Genomic DNA, 17336 nt, shown 5'->3' with positions numbered 1-17336 from the left:
GCTATTTGGGACCTTGGCAGTCCCCCAGGTTGGAGCACCGTGAGGGCTGCCAGCCCCGGGGGGAGGCTGGAGAATGGTGAGTGGGAGGGAAGGGGCCAGGCAGCTGCAGAACTGGGGGCAGGCAGGAAGGAAAAGGGTTTGTAGTGGTGTGTGGCATGGCTGGGGAGATAGTGGCTGGTGTTCGCTGCACCTTGTGCAGGGGCTGCCAGACAGGGGAGCTGCTTGGATCTGTGCCGCAGCCTGTGCCATGCGGGGATATGACTGCATCCACCTGCCCTCACAGGACTGGGGCCAGAGAGGCATGGCAGAAGGAGCAGAGCACCATCCAGACAGGGTCTCCCTGGGGGCTTCTTCCCCATGAGCATCACACCCCCAAAGAGGAGCCCCACAAGGGATCATCCTGCAGCCACATGCAGCTCTGCAGGACCCTGCACACCTGCTGCAAGGGCAGAGCCCAGTGTGGCCCAGCAGCTCTGTCTGGGAGGGCAGGAGCAGCAGCCTGGCCAGAGCAAACTGCTCATGGGGAGTCCTGGCCCCCTCTCCCTGCTGAAGGGGAGACACCAGCCCATCTGCTCCTGCCCAGGTGGGATTTCAATTCCAAGGCTATGCCTGGCCCAGAACACTGTCACTGCACACGGTGGGAAGGCAGCTCCGGATCCAGGATGCATTACGTGCATTTTCCTTTCTACCTGTTTGTTTTACTTGTAAACCAGCAGGAGTACCTGGCACTGCCCCTGTGCTGGAAGACCCCCCAACCATGGGTCATACTGGGGGCAGGAGGTACCTGCATGTAGGCTTCCCTGTGGTCGAACCCCAGGGACCCCATGTGCAGGGGATATGGTCCCACATGTGGGATTCATGGCAGGCTTGGCTTGCTCTGTGGGGGATCAGCTTTGCAGTGCTACAGGGTCCTACCACACGCAGGAACAGAGTAATTAGGCAGATCACTGCATGCCTAGATGCATCCCAGGGAGAGGACAATTCAGAGCAGGAGGAAAGCTGCAAGGGTTCAAGGGCAACAACGCTCCACATCCCTGTGGGCAGGTCCATGGGTGCCTGGTCATGACCAACCTCTCCTTGGGCCAGTGGGGAGACATGGGCTTTACCAAAGTGACTTGTTCCTTGATTTAGACACATTGAGCTTGGGACAATCAAAGTGTCTTTCAGACAGGGAAACCAGACAAGGGTGTCAGCAAGAGGCTTGGAAGGTGCTACAGGCTGCTTGGAGGAGGAGGGGAGCAGCTCCCCAAGAGAAAAGCTTGTTTGTTGCTAGGGAGTAGCAGCCTCTCTGAGGCAGGAGGTGATGTGGAACAAGCGATTGCAGATGGAAATCCCTCGTGGGAGGCATGGAAGAAAGGAGGGCAACAGGATGAAGCTCCACATGTCAGACATGCCCTTGCTCAGGGACAAGGCACACAGGCTGAATAGAACAGCTCTGTCCTGTGGATCCCCAAGGGAACCTGGCCTGGGCAGGTCTATGCCTCCAAAGGCTGACAGAGAGGCCAGGACAATTACCCTTGGATGCGTGAATCCTGCACAGCAAAGTTCCTACCAGCATGTCCACGCTGCTCTTGTGCTGCTGTGAGCACATCCTTGTGCTCCACAAGACAACCCTTCTATCAGAGTGGTGGAGGAAGAGCCACAGAAGGTGACAGCACCCAAAGGAACTCTGGGCTTGCTGAACAGGGGCTACCAGAATGGAGCCAGGCCAAGAGCTGTGCACACCATCATCTGCCCCTCCTAGGGGAGCAACATTGGACCGCAGCTGTGTCAAATGAGCCAAGTTTGGTTTCCTCCCATCCCTTGCATCTTCCAGGGGATTTTCTGTGTCCCAGCTCCGGAGAGCTGCACAAGGCTGTTACTCGGTATCCAGTCCTGCCCTGCAGCCGTGCCAATGGCAGCATGAGCTGCCATTCTGCCTTTCACCCCCAATAGTTTTTTTCCGCTGCCCCTTGCCCGCCAAGGTGCTCCACAGACCACCATTCGCACTGCCGCAAAGGCCTCCGCTGGCGCAGGGCCGGCTCACAGCCGCGGACAGCGAGCCCCAGCCGGGCGCCGCTGCTCCTGCAGCAGCTCTGTCCCCGCGTCCCGGGACGCCGGAGGCCGCCGCGCCCACGTGTGCGGCAGAGCCGGCAGCGGGGCGGGCCCTGCCGGCGCCGCGGGAAAACGCGCCATCGCCCCGCCCCAGCTGGGCGCTTCCCGCCAGTGACGCTCCCGCCGCCCCGCCCACCGCGCGCCGCAGGGTGGTGCCGACCCTTCTCGCCCTCGCCCGCCGCAAAGATGGTGGTGAAGCTGGAAGGTCTGCCCGCTCCCAAGATGGCCGCCCGCCGGCCACGACCAGGCGCCCCCGCCGGCCGGCGGCTGCCGCTGGGCGCGCTGCCGGCAGCGAAGGGGTGAGCTCCCGGTGTGCCCCGCGCGGGGAGGGGCGAGGACGCGCGGTGGCTGCTGGGAGCTGTAGTGCGGAGCGGGCGGCGGTCACGTGCCGCGCCGGCAGTGGCCGCGCTGGAAGCAGAGGCGCCAAGATGGCGGCGCTGCGGGGCAGAGCGGTGTCCGCCGCGCTCGGGGCCGGGGGTGGCGCCGCCGCGGCCGGGGCAGCTCAGCGAGGGCTAGTGGGCGGCGGAGCCCCCCGGGAGTTGTCTGTCCGCGCCGGCAGCCCCCTGCAGGTAGGCGCCAGTGGAGCGCGGCGGGCCGCGCCGTGACACGTGGAGGCTGGGGCGGCTCCCGCGGCGGCGGCACCACGTGTGCCGGGAGCGGGCCTGCCGCGCCGGCGGCGGGCGGGTGGCCCTGTATGGGCCGGGGGCAGCCGTCCCGCGGGCGGAGCGAGGTGTCCGGTGCTCTACCGCTGGGGTGGGGTGGTGGCGGCACCGGCGCGGGGAGCCCCTGGGGCGGGGGGGCGCAGCACGGCACCGGTACACGCCGGGGCGGTGGTCTTGATGCCTCCCGCGGGACGTGACACTCAGTCTGTGGGCTGTGGGGGTCGGAGGGGCGCTGGCCGGGTTCCCCCCCGCGGTCTCTCCGGCCCGGCACCGCCACCTGCACCCGCGGCGGGGGGGCGGTCTGGGACACCGGCAACCGCCGATTTCGGTGGCAGGAGCTCCCGGCGGGGAACGTGGGTGCTCCAACCCGCTCCGGGACGAGAAAGCTTTTCTGAGCTGCACTGGGACCTTATCCTGGGGAAAGTGAGGGATTACCCCGGGAGAGACGTCTCCCGCTCCGGGCAGGTGTGGGGCGCGGTGCTGCGACCCGTGCCCGGCGTCCCTGTCACCGGCCCCGGTGGGACCTTGCCGGCGCTGGACTGAGGTGCTGAGTGTGGGTGCGCTGCTGTCTGGACAGGGAGTGCAGGGATGCAGCACCCCTGGACGGGACTTTGGGGCACCTGCCCTGTGCATCAGTCAGGATTTTGGGGAGCTTCATTGACTCTCCCTGATGGGGAAGGAGGGGTCTGCATTTTGGGAAGAGAGGTGTGTTCCCACATGATGCTTCCCAAAAGCAGCTGAGGAATCCATAGAGCATCCTCTGCTGATGCAGGGCCAGCCAGGTGGAGGCCCCCGACTTCCCAGGCTCACCCCGCGCCCTTGCTGGCAGCCTGCCCAGCCAGAGTGCTGCGGGGAGGGTGTCCGCTCTCTGCTTGGGGTGTAGCCCTGGCACAGCACGCTGGGTGCATGTGTTGCATGTCACCAGCGTGGCTCGGATGGGCAGCTGCCCACGGAGGCCTCGGCTGTGCCTCCTGGGTACCACAGCAGCAAGTGCAGCATCCCTTGCACTGGCTGGCTGCTGCAGGAGCTGGTGGCCATGGTCAGGCCATCACCATCTTAAACCGTGGGCTCAAATCCCAGCTCCCTGTATGCCTGAAGCTGCTCTGGGGCAGTGGTCATCCCCCCTTCTCCCTGGCACTGCTGACTGCTCGGGTAGGGCATGGGCCAAGCCCATCCTTGAATGTGCCTGTGACCTGCGGCATGTGACCTCCTACCTGCTGAGCGCAAAGCAAACCCAGGGAGCTGGGAGAGCACAGAGGGTGTCCTCCTGAGCTAGGGGGGTACAGGGGTCTCTGGCAGGGAGGGAACCAAGTAGGGATGTGGGAACAGGCTGGGCTGGTTTGTACCCCCGCCCTGACGCACAAGCGGCGAGGGCTGAAAGAGGTGCCTGGCCCCAGGTGGATCAAAGGGAGTCCTGGGGGAACACGGCCTCCTTCTCTGATGACTCACGGCTGTGGGACTCCTTGCAAGGCGCTGAGTCAAAGGAGTCGAAGAGGGCTTGGGAGATCGCCTGCCCGCCCTCCCTCCCGGGCTGCAGGCAAGAGCAGCGGGAAGTGGCCATTTGAGTGGGAGGATTTTCCTTCCCTCCCTCCAAATGTCCAGCGTGGGTCACGGCTGGAAACCTCTTATTAGATGCTGCCTTTAGGGGGAGCCAGCCCTGTGGCAGGATGGGCAGGGCTGTGCTGCCCTGGGGGCATCCCCTGACCCCCATGCCTACGGTGGATATGGTTGAGCCAGCCTCTGCGTCCCTTGGTTGCTCATGCTCTGTGAGGTCCCTCCTGCTGTCTCCTCCAGTGGTCACTGCTGACTCAGGGCTGCACACTGGCACATGGCGATGCCGGGTATGCGAGCCTAGATGTGTTTCCCTACTCCTGCCGGTATCTCCAGGAGGACTGGCCGGGCTGTGCTGCAGACGGCTGTCAGCAGGGCTCTGCACTGGGCTCTGACTGGCAGCCAATGCCAGCCGAGGGAGGGAGATGCTTAGTAGTAAAACTGCTCAGTAGGCTGATCTGCATGGCAGCGTGGAGCGAGCAGTGCCGCGGTGTCACCTGTGGACTCCGCTTCCAGACAGAGAGAACCCTGGGAAAGGGTGCCCAGGCTGCCAACTGAGCCCCAAGCCCCTGCAGGCTTCTGCTTTTTGGGGCTGTAATGTTGGCATGCAGTGGCAGGCCAGGTGGGGTTTGGGGCAGATGGATGCTGTGAGAGTCCTGGCTTTGATTCCCAGTCTGGTCCTGAGATGCCCGTTCTCCGGGGTTGTACGGGGCTTCTGGCTGCGCAGCAGCAAGTGTTGCCTCCTCTGTCTCGTGGGGACAGGTTTCTGAAGAGCCCCAGGGACTGGGGATTTGGGCACATGGCTTTGGTGCTACTGTATTTCAGTAAACACCTATTTAGTGAAACACCTTGCTTTACTGGTGCAGCTGCTCTCTTGCCAGAAGAGGTTTTCAAAGTTCAGTCAGGTCTTGTTCAGGGACGGGGGTCATTTTGTCCTGCGTGAGCTCAGACTTGTGCAAGCTGTGGTATTATACTTACATGAAACACAGGTGAGCCGCATCAGATGCACATCCTCCAGGTTTCAGCCAGATTCTCTCCATGCTGCTGCATGGGGAGGTCAGCTTGCTGCCTGCTCCCTGCCAGCTTTGGGAGGGAGGTGTGCTCTCCCAGGCCTCCGTCCTTGGTGCCCTTATCTTCCCTGTCTTCCCTGCCTTTGTTATCTCTGCCTAAGGCCATCTGCAAACAGGAAATCTCATCCTGTCTCATGCAGGCACTCCTGCATGGCCACTCTGCTCCTGGCAGAGGCTGTGTGTCTGGTGGCTCAGTTCAGCCTGGGGCTGCAGCCCTTGCCCGGCATCTCGCTTTTCCTGGCCACCCTATAGCACTGTCACGTGTGGCACCACGGGGTGTGGTGCCAAGACCTCTCCAAAGTTACTGGGTAATACCTGAACATCCCCAGAGCTGGCTGGGGTTCTGGAAAGCATGTGGGGCTGGGAATTCGAAGGAAGAACAGCAACAAAGCCGGTTTGGTCCTAGATCGTGAGCACAGTCCGTGTCCTCCTGTAGCTTGCAGCAGAGGTGCCAGGGTAGGGCTGCAGCAATGACCGCCGGCTGCATCCCTGTTGCTGACTCCTGCACTTTTGTCATGAATTTTGGAATGTTTTGGGGCTTATCTGAAGTGCCAACACCCAGAGTCAGAGGAGTGCGTGACAACCCGTGGGGTGAGGGGAGCTTGTCACTCCCCTCCCCATGCAGCACGAGCAGTACGTGATGTTGTGCAGGGCCTGAGAACTGCTGGGGGTTTACCAATTCATCTTCCACCACCCTGCAGCTCCAGAGAGAATCCAGGCAGGAGCTTTCAGTGTGGAGGCATCCCTAGTAATCAGGAGGGTCACGGGCTGAAAGCGGGAAGGGGCTTTGTGCAGTGGGGTTGACTGGCCCGAACCTCTCCTGAAAAGCAAGGGGGAAAGGTCCCCTGTGCCATCATCTGATCTGCATGCCGCCGTGTCCTGCCTGCCCTGCGGATTTGGGGGTGCGACAGAGCTCACCCGCTGTTTGCAGTGCAGGCTGTGGGGAGCCCATGTGTGCAGCAGAGGGGATCAGCACTGGTAGTGTGCTCTGCAAAGTGTTCACCTGGCTCCCTGTGCTCCTCAACAGTGCTTTTCCCTCGAGGAGAATGACCTGAACTTAATGTCACTGGATGCAGAAACCATCTTGGAGGCTGAGGAGATCCTGGGGACAATGCAGAACTATCTGGACTCCTCTGTGATCTCCATCATCGAGGACCTCTCTCTTAGTGAGGTGGGAGCCCACACGTGGGTGCAGGAAGGGGTGACTGGGCCACCTCTGGTGGTGGCAATGGTGGGGGTGGTGACAGCATCCCCCATGGCCATGCCTCACCATCCCCTGAGACCACTTCTGCCCTTGCAGCAGAGCAAGGCCTGCCTGGATGTGCAGAATGAGTTGTCCCTGCTGACTGCCATCACCGAGATCCTGGACAGCACAGATGATGAGACCCTGTCTCCCTTTGACACCATCATGGATGCGGAGTTGCTGAGCTCACCTCGAGAGCGGGAGAATCCTTCGGTGAGCTGTGAGGTAGAGCTGGCCTGATCCAAAAATGGGTGGGAAGATGCTCAGGTAGGGCTATGCCAAGCACCTCTTTGCCACCTTCTGGCATGGGGGTGTCCTGTGGTGGTGAGACCCTGGTCCGCAGCACCTCGGGATTATCCCTCTGGCCAGTGACATGAGAGAAGGGCTGAGGCAGCCCTGGACAGCCCCAGGGCTCTGGTGTGGGGTCAGAGGGCCATGCCATTGCTGTGGGTCTTGGTGTAGAGCCAGAGATGTGCTAAAGGCTCTGGGGAGCAGCGTGTCTCCCTCTGCGTGGCCAGCCAGAGCTGCACGTGCTGTGGGTGAAACAGGACTGAGCTGCTCCCAGGCTCCTTGTGGTGACATGTGGCTGCTGCAGGGCTGGGGGATGGCCTGTTCGCTCCAGCAGCAGGAACCTACTCATGCTCTGTCAATCTCCTCTGCAGTTTCAGAAGTTTCTCAGCTTGTCCCGGCCGTCGCTGGAGTATGAGAGTGCTGCCCTGGAGCAGCCCAAGGCTCTCAGGCCTCTGAGCAGTAGCAGCATCGCTGTGGTTGGGAAGGTGAGCAGCTAAGCAGAAGCAGCGTCAGGATGGTGCTGGGGCAGCTGTGTTCCTGCTGCTGCCCCTCTGCCTGCCAGCCTGGCACAGGCGTCCTCTCCCAGAAGCGATGCTTTTGCAGGACACTGATGGCAGTGGGAGCAGAGGCTGCCCCAGCTGGTGCGCACTCTGGGACTGGGTTGCTGCGATTGCCCCTGTAGAGATGACAGGTTTCCAGCTCTGTTGTGTCTTACTGGGAGGGTCAAATGTTTTCCAGTTTTTTGTCTGCCCAGGGGCTTTGCTGCAGAGTTGCAGCAGACCCACAGTTGGCTGTGCCTGGTGGGGCTCCAGTGAAAGCCCAGGAGGTGATGGTCGCTCTGGTTCCCTTTCGCAGACTGACACAGACCTGGCTTGGGACCATGCTGCTCATGACCTCGAGGACCAAGCGCTGCCGAAGAAGCAAGTCTGCACCCCAAGGATGGAGAGGAAGCTGGGCCGGAACCGGGCCCGAGAACAGCCCCTGCCACAGCGCAGTGATGGGGAGGAAGAGGAGGAGGAGGTGGAGGCTGCCTTGAGCCCAGCACTAGACAACAGCGTAGAGGTCAGGGAGTTTTGTGGGAGTGGAGCCAGGGCAGAGCTGGAGGACCGTGAAGACCCCTGCATCATCAACACGGGGGACGTGTCCCTGAGCGAGCTGGTGAAGTCCATGCACCCCTACTGCCTGCCCACCTTCACTGTGTGCCTGGACCCAGAGACTGAGCCGGTGGCCAAGGAGCTCCTAAGTGGTCCTATCTTGCTGGAAATTGTGCCTGGTGAGGGGGAGAGCATGGAAATCCCTGTGGTCCTGCAGCCACTGGCCCCCAGCTTCCCCAACCTGGACCCCCAGCTTGTGGGAGCAGAGGACGCTCCCAGGGAGTCAATCCCAGAGGATCCAGAGGAGTTTCCAGGCACGCCAGCCCAGGAAAACAAGATGGAGGAGAAGAAGGAGAAACCACCTGGGAAGGAACCCTCCTGCACTACCCCAGAGAGCACATCCCCACTGGAGACAGCAGCGCCCAGCACCAGGAGCCCTGGTGGCAACTCGCGGCACAGCACAAAGGCACCGTTGGGCACCAAATGCAAGGGCTCCGAGAAGGGACGCGGCCGTGAGAGAGCAAGGAAGAGTCGGAAAAAGAAAGCAGAGGACCAAAGCGAGCAGGCCAGGCCAGGCCGAGAATGTGTGGCCCTCCACCTCCACTCAGCTGGCTCTGGGCAGCCCCCGGGCCAGCCACCCACCAGCCGGCGTCGGGCGGCGCGTCCCTCTGTCCAGGTGTCGGACTTCCTGGCGCAGCAACTGGAGCGAGCCCGCAAGGAGGGCCAGATGGAGCTGCGAGCTGAGCCACCACCACGGCCCCAGGGCAGGCCGCCGAGCATGGCAGGGGCCTCCCCGCCTGAGAAAGTGCAGAAGGAAACGATGCCAGAAGTGGTGACTGTAGCCCTGGAGAAGGCTGAGACCGTGGGGCCTCCAGAGAAGACCGCACCGAGCATGGAGGAGCAGCCAGCAGCTGTGTGTCCCAACCCAGAAGACCATGGTGAGAAGGATGTGCAGCCAGCTGCTGGACAGGGCGGCAGGCTCTCGAAAGCTACTTCTCCAGTGCCAGAGCCCCCCCAGAACCTGCCAGCAGCAGAGCCAAGCGAGGTCCTGCCCAAGGAAGCCAAGCCCAAGGCACTGAGCCTGCGGGAATACCGCATCCGCATGCTGCACCGCCAGCCCAGCCCAGGTGACAGGAAGGACGGAGAGAAGCAAGCAGCCAGCAAGTGGCCCAGTGTCCCTGAACCTCCTACTGAGCTGGCAGAGATCCCCTGCCTGGTGTCACCTGTGCAGCCCACCACTGAGGCAGCCAACGCTCCGAAGAGCCTAGACAGACCCACCAGCCCTGCTGCTGTACCTTCTCCAGCTGGCAAAGCTCCTGCTGCTCCGGCCTCAGCTCCTGCACCTGCCATGGCTCTGGTACCCGCCACGGCTGCACCATCCCCATCAACACCAATGCCTTTTGTCACGCCAAACATGCCCCCAGCTGCTGGGGTGGCCCTCCCTGGGATACCACCAGCCTCCACCAGTGCTTATGCCCTTTACCCACCAGTGCCTTCCTGGCCCTGCTTTGGCCCACAGCCCGTGGGCTGCCATGGTTTTCCCCCACCGCCCAGCACCGGCTCCCCCAGTACTTTCCACATGATGCCTGGCCTCCTGCCTCCAGCCATGGCCTGGCCTCCACCAGTTGTGCCACCCCCACCTCCTTTTGCCCCCGGCGGCCCCTATGCCCCAGTGGGGTGGGCACCACCATCCTACTGGCCAGGAGTCCCCGTGCCCCCTCTGGTGCCTCCCCTGACGTACGGGGACCCCGGAGTGGCACTGCAGGGTGCTTCCACCTTCCCGACTGGTGGCTCCCCTAGCACAGCCCTTCTGCATGAGAAGCCTCCCTCTGCCCAGCCACCTGCTGCCCCAGCCAGCAAGGCGGGGGCTGCGGGTGGCCCAGCCAGGCCAGTGACCAGCAGGGTGTCAGACCCCAGGAGACTGGCACGGCTGGCAGAGGACAGCTCAGTCCCCAAGGCCACTCCAGCCCCTGCCCAGCCCCTGGCACCCCCAGCAGCTGCTTCTGTCCAACCTGGCAGGATGCCTCCTGCGGCACCAGCCCAGCACACAGCAGCCCCCCAGGCTGCCACCACCCAGCCTCCAGACGAGCCCCAGGCTGTAACTCCCACCCAGCTCCCAAAGGCCCCCTCAGCTGCCATCCTTTGTCCTCCGGAGGTGTCACCTCCCACTGCCACTGCTGGGGAGTCCCCTGGCAGCCACTCCACGGAGGAGGCTGCAGGGCTGGGCAAGGGGGCAGTGGAGAAAGCCCTGCCGGAGCCCAAGGCAGCTGCTGGGCGGGAGCCACCTGGCCAGCAATCCACCTCCCAGACCGTGGCACCACCACCACCAAAAGCAGGTCGAGAGAGCAGCCTGCCCACGAAGGCACCTGCTGTGCGGCCATGGAGGCACCAGCCGCTCCTCAGCCCAGTGCAGCCCAGTGACAGCAGCAAGGACATTGTGCAAGCCTTCATCAGCGAGATTGGTGAGCAGCAGGGTGCAGGGCACTGGGCTGAGCATCACCAGCTGGCAAGGCTGCAGTGCTGCCAGCAGCCATGGGTGGTGGGATTGGTTCCTGGCACTTTGTGGGGTGAGAGTGGCAAAGCTGCGCCTGCAGGCTTGCAGTCTGTTTCCAGCACTGTGCCAAAATGTTGCCTCCAGTGGATGGTCTGGGCTGGCTGTGCCCAAACTGGTCTTTCCTGGGGCTGCAGAGCTGGGCGCTCCTGTCTTTGCTATGGGAGACACGGAACTGTCGCAGGCTTTGCCGCTGCTTCTCCCCAGCACTCACCCCATCACCTAGGGAGGCTGATGCAGGGGGAGGATGGGGCTGGGGTGTGTTCATGTGATGCCAGGAGAGTTTTGGCTGACCTGACTTGCTGTGCTCTCTCCCTGTTCCAGGGATTGAAGCCACCGACCTGTCCAGCCTGCTGGAGCAGTTTGAGAAGTCTGAAGGTGCGGATGCAGCATGCTGTGCTGTCCCCTGTGGGGCTCCCTCCGTGCCATGCTGGCCTCCCCAGGCTGCCCATGCTCTCTGCAACAGCATGGGAGCTGCGGGGGGGCAGGATGCTGCTGCTTTTGGGCTGTTGTTACCCTGCCTGGGTGCCTTGTCCTGGGGGTGTCTATGCTCCCATCTCTTTCCACATCTGTGAAAAGCAGCTGGGGATCCCTGGGGTGGTCAAGGGGGTGGCGAAGAGCCTGGGAAGGAAAGGGGACTTGCAGCATCTCTCTGCAAGGAGCTGGGTTGTGGCACTGTGAAACCTGTCCCTGGTTGTGCCGAGCATGCTCTGTGTGTCCCTCCATATGCTGGGTCTGGCCCCTCCCTCTCACCACCCTCACCCACCCTCTCTTTTTTCAGCCAAGAAGGAGGCTCCTACAGTACAGCCCCCTGAGGACCAGCAGCTGGCAGGGAACTCTGCGTGAGTACTGGTACCTTTGCAGCTGGTGCCCCAGCATGGAGCCTGGCAGAGGGCTGAGCCCTGTCTTTTGTGGGGGCGTGGGGCACCTCTTGGTCCCAGCAGGGTCTGAACTGTGCCGGGGGCTGTGTCTGCTGGCCCAGGTGGGGCCGAGCTTGCTAGGCTGGAGGCCAGAGCTGGCACCAAGGTGGATAAACTGGGGGTAGCGGTGATGGATATGACTGGGCTGTGCAAGCTCCATCCTTGCAGCTCCTCAGCTCCTCGGTTCCCCTGTCTGGGTAGAGCTCGGGCAGGTGCCCCAGGCATGGGGACTGGGGCTGGGCTTCGGCCACTGTATTTAGGAAATCTCCATTTCTTTTCTTAGACCTGAGACCCAGCAGGACAGGAAGCCCCTGGATGGCCTGCAGGCCTCTGAGCTGGCCAATGTGGCAGGTGAGTGCCACGAGGATGGAACCAGTCTCTTCTCGGTGGCAAACAATGATAGGACAAGGGGTAATGGGATCAAGCTGGAACACAAGAGATTCCACTTAAATTTGAGAAGAAACTTCTTCTCAGTGAGGGTGACGGAGCGCTGGAACAGGCTGCCCAGGGAGGTTGTGGAGTCTCCTTCCCTGGAGACATTCAAAACCCACCTGGACATGTTCCTGTGTGACCTCATCTAGGTGTTCCTGCTCCAGCAGGGGGATTGGACTGGATGAGCTTTTGAGGTCCCTTCCAATCCCAAACATACTGTGATACTGTAATGCCTGGGGCGAGGCAGCGGAGCCCACGTGTCCAGGCGGCGGCTGTCGTGGAGCTGTGGGAGACCCCGGGGCTGGAGGGTAGCTGGACTGGGCCCCAGCCAGGTGGGTTGCAGCAAGGGGCTGCTCTTGAAAGCCCTCTGGTGCTCTTGCAGGCCTCACCCCCCCAGCGACGCCCCCACACCAGCTCTGGAAGCCATTGCCTACTGTCTCTCTGCTGGCCAAGGCCAAGTCACCTGGGTCCATGCCCCAGGAAGGGCCCCAGAAGATGACCAAGCTGACAAAAACCAAGCCGCTGCTCCAGAGCAAGCTCCAAGGGAAGAGCCCGGCCCCTGCCAGCTCAGCCCCCAGCCATGTCTGCTCGGGAGACCACGACTACTGCATCCTGGGTGCGGCACGGCTGGAGAGCAGCAGCAGCCCCTGCACACAGCCCCCTGCCGAGGGTGGCTCCCGCTGGAATGTCAAGCACCACCGGGACATCACAATCAAACCCATCTCCTCCTTAACCAAACGGACGCTTGACCAGCCCAAGCCCACCCCGCCAGCCTCCACTACCACCGTGGAGCCCAGCCAGGAGAGCCCGGGGTCAGCCTGTCTACCCCCCCTGGATTATCGGACTAGCGTCCACAGCAAGGCCACTGCCGGGTGCAGCAGCCCCCCCACCTCAGTGCTCCTGTCACCAGCCGCATCCCCCTGCCGGGACCAGGAGGTGCGGACTCCCAGTGCCCAGCCCAGCCGTGCTTCTGCCAAGAGGTCCCTGCGCTGCTACCGGAAACCCCAGGACTCACCCAGCCCCTCTGCCAGCAGCTGGAGGGCTGGGCGGAGCCGTGCCAGCCGCTCTTTCAGCTCCAGTTCAGATGGAGCTAGCGAGTCATCTTCATCCTCATCCTCCCGATCCCGCTCACGGTCATTCTCCCCACCACCCAAGCGGTGGCGAAGGTAAGTGGTGGAACATCTGTCCACTCTTTGGAAAATTGCCTGGTGGCTGGTCTTTTGCAAGGGTGCCCAGACACCTCTTTATGGAGCTACTTGATGACTGTATTTGGTCTTTGTGGTCCTTCTGAAGGGGTGCCTGGCTCGCAGAGACTAGGGGAGCTGCTGCAACACCCTGGTCAGTGGGTGTCCAGTGGCTGAACCCAATGTCTAGGCAGATGTGCCTGCAAAGCCATCACTGAGCCAGACTTCCTTACTACTGGAACATCATGGTACGAGTCCTTGGCTGCATCTTGGCTTTTGAATGCTTTTTCTGGGAAATTATTGTAGTTACTGGTGTTTCTGCTGTGGTGCTCATGCAACCCTCAGTGTAGAAATGAGAGGAGCCACAATGGAGCTCCAGGGAGCTGCTAGAGGCAAGCAGAGAAAAACGTGTCTGGCTTGGCTGCCTCAGGGGCTCCCCACATTCCTTATGGAGGCGGCCACGCAAGAAAGTGGGATGGCTTGGTCTCTGTCGGACACATTTATTTTGGAGTCCTTGTGCATCTGAGCGATGCATGACCTGTCCCAGCTGGGGTGGGAGGCACTGGAGCTGGGGAGGGATCCCTCATCTGCCGTTCCCTGGGGTTTCAACCAGTTCTGGAGACATCCCAGGTCACAGGGCATGAAGGGCTTGTCCAACCAAGGCCCTTCCATCGGTGGCCAGTGGTTGTGGAGGTTGGACCTGGAAAGGGCATGTATGTAGCGCTACATCCCAGGGATCTGCAGCTCAGGGACTTGCCCTCTCTGGCTTGGCTTTCCAGAAAATGCAGCTGTCTGTGCGGGGCAATGTCCCCATGGGCCATGCCATCCTGACCTGCTGTCTTTCAGGAGAACATCTGGCAGTACAAGGCAGCACACCCTGCTCAGGGCCTGGGTTTGCCTATGGTAGGGACCAGCCATGGGAAGCGTGTTTAGAGAGGGAACCTGCTGCTGGCTGGGGGCAGCACAGCTTGGTACCAGAGGGGTTTCAGTCCTCTTGCCCTTGAGCTTTGCCTGGCTCTGCCAGAGAAGCTCTTGCAGGCAGGGGGCTGCAAGCACAGAAATCCAGCCCCGGACCAGTGGATGCCGCAGCTCTCAGTGCAGTTGCAGGCACGTACAGTCTCCATTTTCCTGGTTGTTGAGTGCAATGCAGGTGTGGTGGCTCCAGTGTCATCCTGTGCACTGTGTGGGGCTCAGCACAGCAGCCTCAGCCTCTCCTGTGCGCTTGACTGGCTGCAGCCATGTGCTGTGCTGTTGCCCTATGACTGTTTATTGCTCTTCAGAGGCTGTTCCTGGTGCAAACCTGCTCCCATTTCACTGTGGTGTTTGGAGCCAAGTATAGCAGCATCTCTGTAGTGTCATTACTGCCCTGGCAGTACCTTGGGAAGGATGGAGGTCTTTTTCCTCTCTGGAGCCTTGTGGTGCTGGGCACGGGGAAGGCTTGGCACTGAGCTGTGTCTCTCCTTCCCCAGATACCGCTCAAGATGTTCCCGCAGCTCCTCCTCCCACTCCAGCTGTGGATCGTGTGGCAGGTCTCGGGACAGGTCCTCATCCTCATCATCAACGTCCTCCTACTCGTCCAGGTCCACGTCCCGCAGCCAGTCCCGCTCCCCCTCACCCCACAGGAGGAGTAACAGGCGCAGAAGGTGAGCGCGGCCACCCTGCAGGGTGTGAGCTCCCCCCAACCCATCTCCTAGCCTCCTGTGTCCCGGTCAGGGGTGGACCCCACTCTCCAGTATCTCCCTTGTGTCCAGGATCACTCTCTTCTGGCACCCCTGTGACCCTGTAGCTCACGTGTCTGGTTTCTGCCCTGCCAGATACAGTTATGATGCACAGGACCACTACCAAAGGCAGAGGATCCTCCAGAAGGAACGTGCAATAGTGAGTACTTCGGGGACGGGAAACGAGGTGGATATTTGGGAGTCCCCAGCCCCTCCATCACTTCAGAAAGCCATGGGGTTGCAGCCTTGCAGGCAGCATTGCTGGGAGGCTCTGGCCAGGGCAGGGTGTGGTGGATGGGGATGCAGGCTGGGTCCTGCTCACCACGAGGGCCTGGAGACAGTGCGTCCCCCCATTCCCATCTCACGGGACTGTGCGTCCCTACCCACAGGAGGAGCGTCGAGTTGTGTTTATTGGCAAGATCCCCAGCAGGATGACACGGTCGGAGTTGCGGCACCGCTTCTCTGTGTTCGGGGACATTGAGGAGTGCACCCTGCACTTCCGCTCCGAGGGGTAAGAGCTGCGGGGACATGGGGCAGCCCCTTCCTGGGGATGGCTCCTCTCGGCCCTTTCCCCATTCCTCAAGGGGACAGTGCAGACCAAGGGGAGACAAACATACTGCATTGCTGCTGATCTTCCTCCTTCTTCTCTGGCTCCAGGGACAACTATGGTTTTGTCACCTACCGCTATGCCGAGGAAGCCTTTGCCGCCATTGAGAGTGGGCACAAGCTGCGGCGCCCAGACGAGCAACCCTTCGACCTGTGCTTCGGCGGCCGCCGGCAGTTCTGCAGGAGGAACTATGCTGACTTGGGTGAGTCACGCAGCCCCCAAATTGCAGGGTGGCACCCTGGCTCTTCTCATTCCCAGAGGTGTAGAAGTCCCCATCCTTGGGGTCAGTCAGGCTTAGCTGGGCAGGGCTGTGTCCAGGGACAGTCCTGCCCGAGGGGAGGTTGGACTGGGACTCCCTGTGTCTCCAGTGCTGTGATGAAGGCCAGGTCTGGTCCTCTCTCAGCCTAGAGGTTGGGAAAGAGTTGCTGTGGAGACGGCTGGGACTGTACCAGCGTCCCCACGGCTTGAGGCAGCCTCTACCACTGTCTTTCAGACTCAAACCGAGAGGATTTCGACCCAGCCCCTGTCAAGAGCAAGTTTGACTCCCTGGACTTCGACACACTGCTGCGGCAGGCACAGCGTAGCCTGCGGAGGTAGCGGCAGGTGAGGCGGAGAGCCCGCCCCCACTTTTATATTCAAATACAAAAGACAAAAAAGGTGTGGAGAGAGAGAGAGAGAGAGGTGGGGTTTTTAAGAAAAAGGAAAAGGAAAAAAAAGAAATTTGTTTTATAGCCAATATTTAAGGAGGACGGGTCATTTGCCTTCGACCAGAGGGGTCCAGGCGAGCGGCAGCCCTGGGCCTGCCCCAGCCATGTAATAAATGTGGATGCCCAAACAGCAGCAGTGCCTCGTCATGCTTCACCTGGGCTGTTCCCAGGCGTGGGTTTGGGCTGTGCCCCCTCAGGACCCTGGGGGCTCTGTGGGAGAGTCTGACCCCATGAGAGGGCAGCACAGGCCAGCAACAGGGTACACGAGTGGGGTGTCTGGGGAACATGGGGCAGTACTGGGGTCACTGAGCCACTCTGAGGAGTCTGTGGGAGCCCTCAAATGTCCTGGCACGGTGTGAATGACTCTGAGGAGACACAGACCCCTCTGACCATCTCTTGGGCCCTGCCAGAGCAAGGATTGGGCACTGACCCTGCAGCACCCGACTGGGTTTTGGGGCCACCTGCACCTCCCGTGGTGGCCACGGGGGGGCAGTGCAAGATCCTCCTCCACCACCTCTCCCAGCTGCAGCCTGGGGTATGAGGGGCTCAAGCCCTTGGCAGGAGCAGGAGTCTGCCTGCTCTGAAGGCATTGTGTGCAACTATGATGTCTGCCTGTCCCCTTTGAGCCCGCTCACTGTATTTTCTCCAGCTTGCTAGGAGAGGAATGTCTGACATCTCTCTGGGTGTTCCCGGAGAAGAGGTGTTGGTGTGACTGCAGGGAGTTTACAGGCATCTGCAGTGGGCAGAGCACAACGGGATGAGCAGAGCACAGCAGGATGGTGCTTGGCAGAGGATGGATGGACAGTGATAGGAAGGGGACAGAGGATGCCTGTCCAGGCCCCCCATGCACTGTGGCTCATGGAGGAGAAGGGTGATTCCAGGCAGCCCCCACGGGAGCTCCCAAGCACCTGCTCTGCACCTCTCAGTGTCCTGCACCCAGCTCTTTTACTGGCAGCTGGAGAAAAGCCCTGCTGTGAGCTGCTCCTGGGCTGGGACAAGCTTGGGAATCCCCAGCAATGGAGTTGGGCTGACCTGGCAGCCTTAGTTGGTAACCCTTAGACGGCATCACACAGCCCAACTTTGGGACTCGGACAGGTTTGGGAAGGGTGCAGTAGTGTCCAGCTGGGTCCCCTGTCTGCTCCCCTGGGGTAAGGGAGCCGGCGGCTGCTGCAGAGCTGAGGGAGCATGGATGGAAGGGATGGGCAGGGGATG

At 61.5% G+C, this 17336-nt stretch overlaps 1 protein-coding gene across 9 annotated transcripts; it reads left to right on the top strand.

The window, feature by feature from the left end:
• Positions 1-2495: 2495 nt before the first annotated feature.
• Positions 2496-16254, top strand: PPRC1 (PPARG related coactivator 1). 9 transcript variants are annotated; one of them, XM_071812067.1, is made up of 14 exons: positions 2496-2663; positions 6405-6548; positions 6681-6833; positions 7283-7396; positions 7767-10467; positions 10881-10934; positions 11338-11398; positions 11760-11827; positions 12291-13074; positions 14562-14735; positions 14844-14970; positions 15200-15321; positions 15468-15619; positions 15911-16254. In XM_071812067.1, exons 1-14 carry the CDS (start codon positions 2523-2525, stop codon positions 16012-16014), a joined length of 4899 nt encoding a protein of 1632 aa, XP_071668168.1. In that variant the 5' UTR covers positions 2496-2522; the 3' UTR covers positions 16015-16254. The 9 variants fall into 9 exon arrangements, with proteins under 9 accessions (XP_071668168.1, XP_071668166.1, XP_065699882.1 ...); XM_071812065.1 differs by having other exon boundaries at positions 6681-6845; XM_065843810.2 differs by having other exon boundaries at positions 6678-6833; positions 14907-14970.
• Positions 16255-17336: the final 1082 nt, after the last annotated feature.

This window comes from Patagioenas fasciata, chromosome 8, assembly GCF_037038585.1.
Source record: "Patagioenas fasciata isolate bPatFas1 chromosome 8, bPatFas1.hap1, whole genome shotgun sequence".
Lineage (NCBI taxonomy): Eukaryota > Metazoa > Chordata > Aves > Columbiformes > Columbidae > Patagioenas > Patagioenas fasciata.
This window is presented reverse-complemented; position numbering and strand designations above follow the sequence as displayed.

Excerpts from the sequence above, each read along its gene's own strand:
- PPRC1 (XM_071812064.1), top strand. The coding sequence starts at position 2,523 with ATGGCGGCGCTGCGGGGCAGAGCGGTGTCCGCCGCGCTCGGGGCCGGG. Across the intron at positions 6,549-6,677 it reads AGGACCTCTCTCTTAGTGAG|CAGAGCAAGGCCTGCCTGGA; the intron begins GTGGGAGCCCAC and ends CTGCCCTTGCAG. Across the intron at positions 11,828-12,290 it reads TGAGCTGGCCAATGTGGCAG|GCCTCACCCCCCCAGCGACG; the intron begins GTGAGTGCCACG and ends GTGCTCTTGCAG.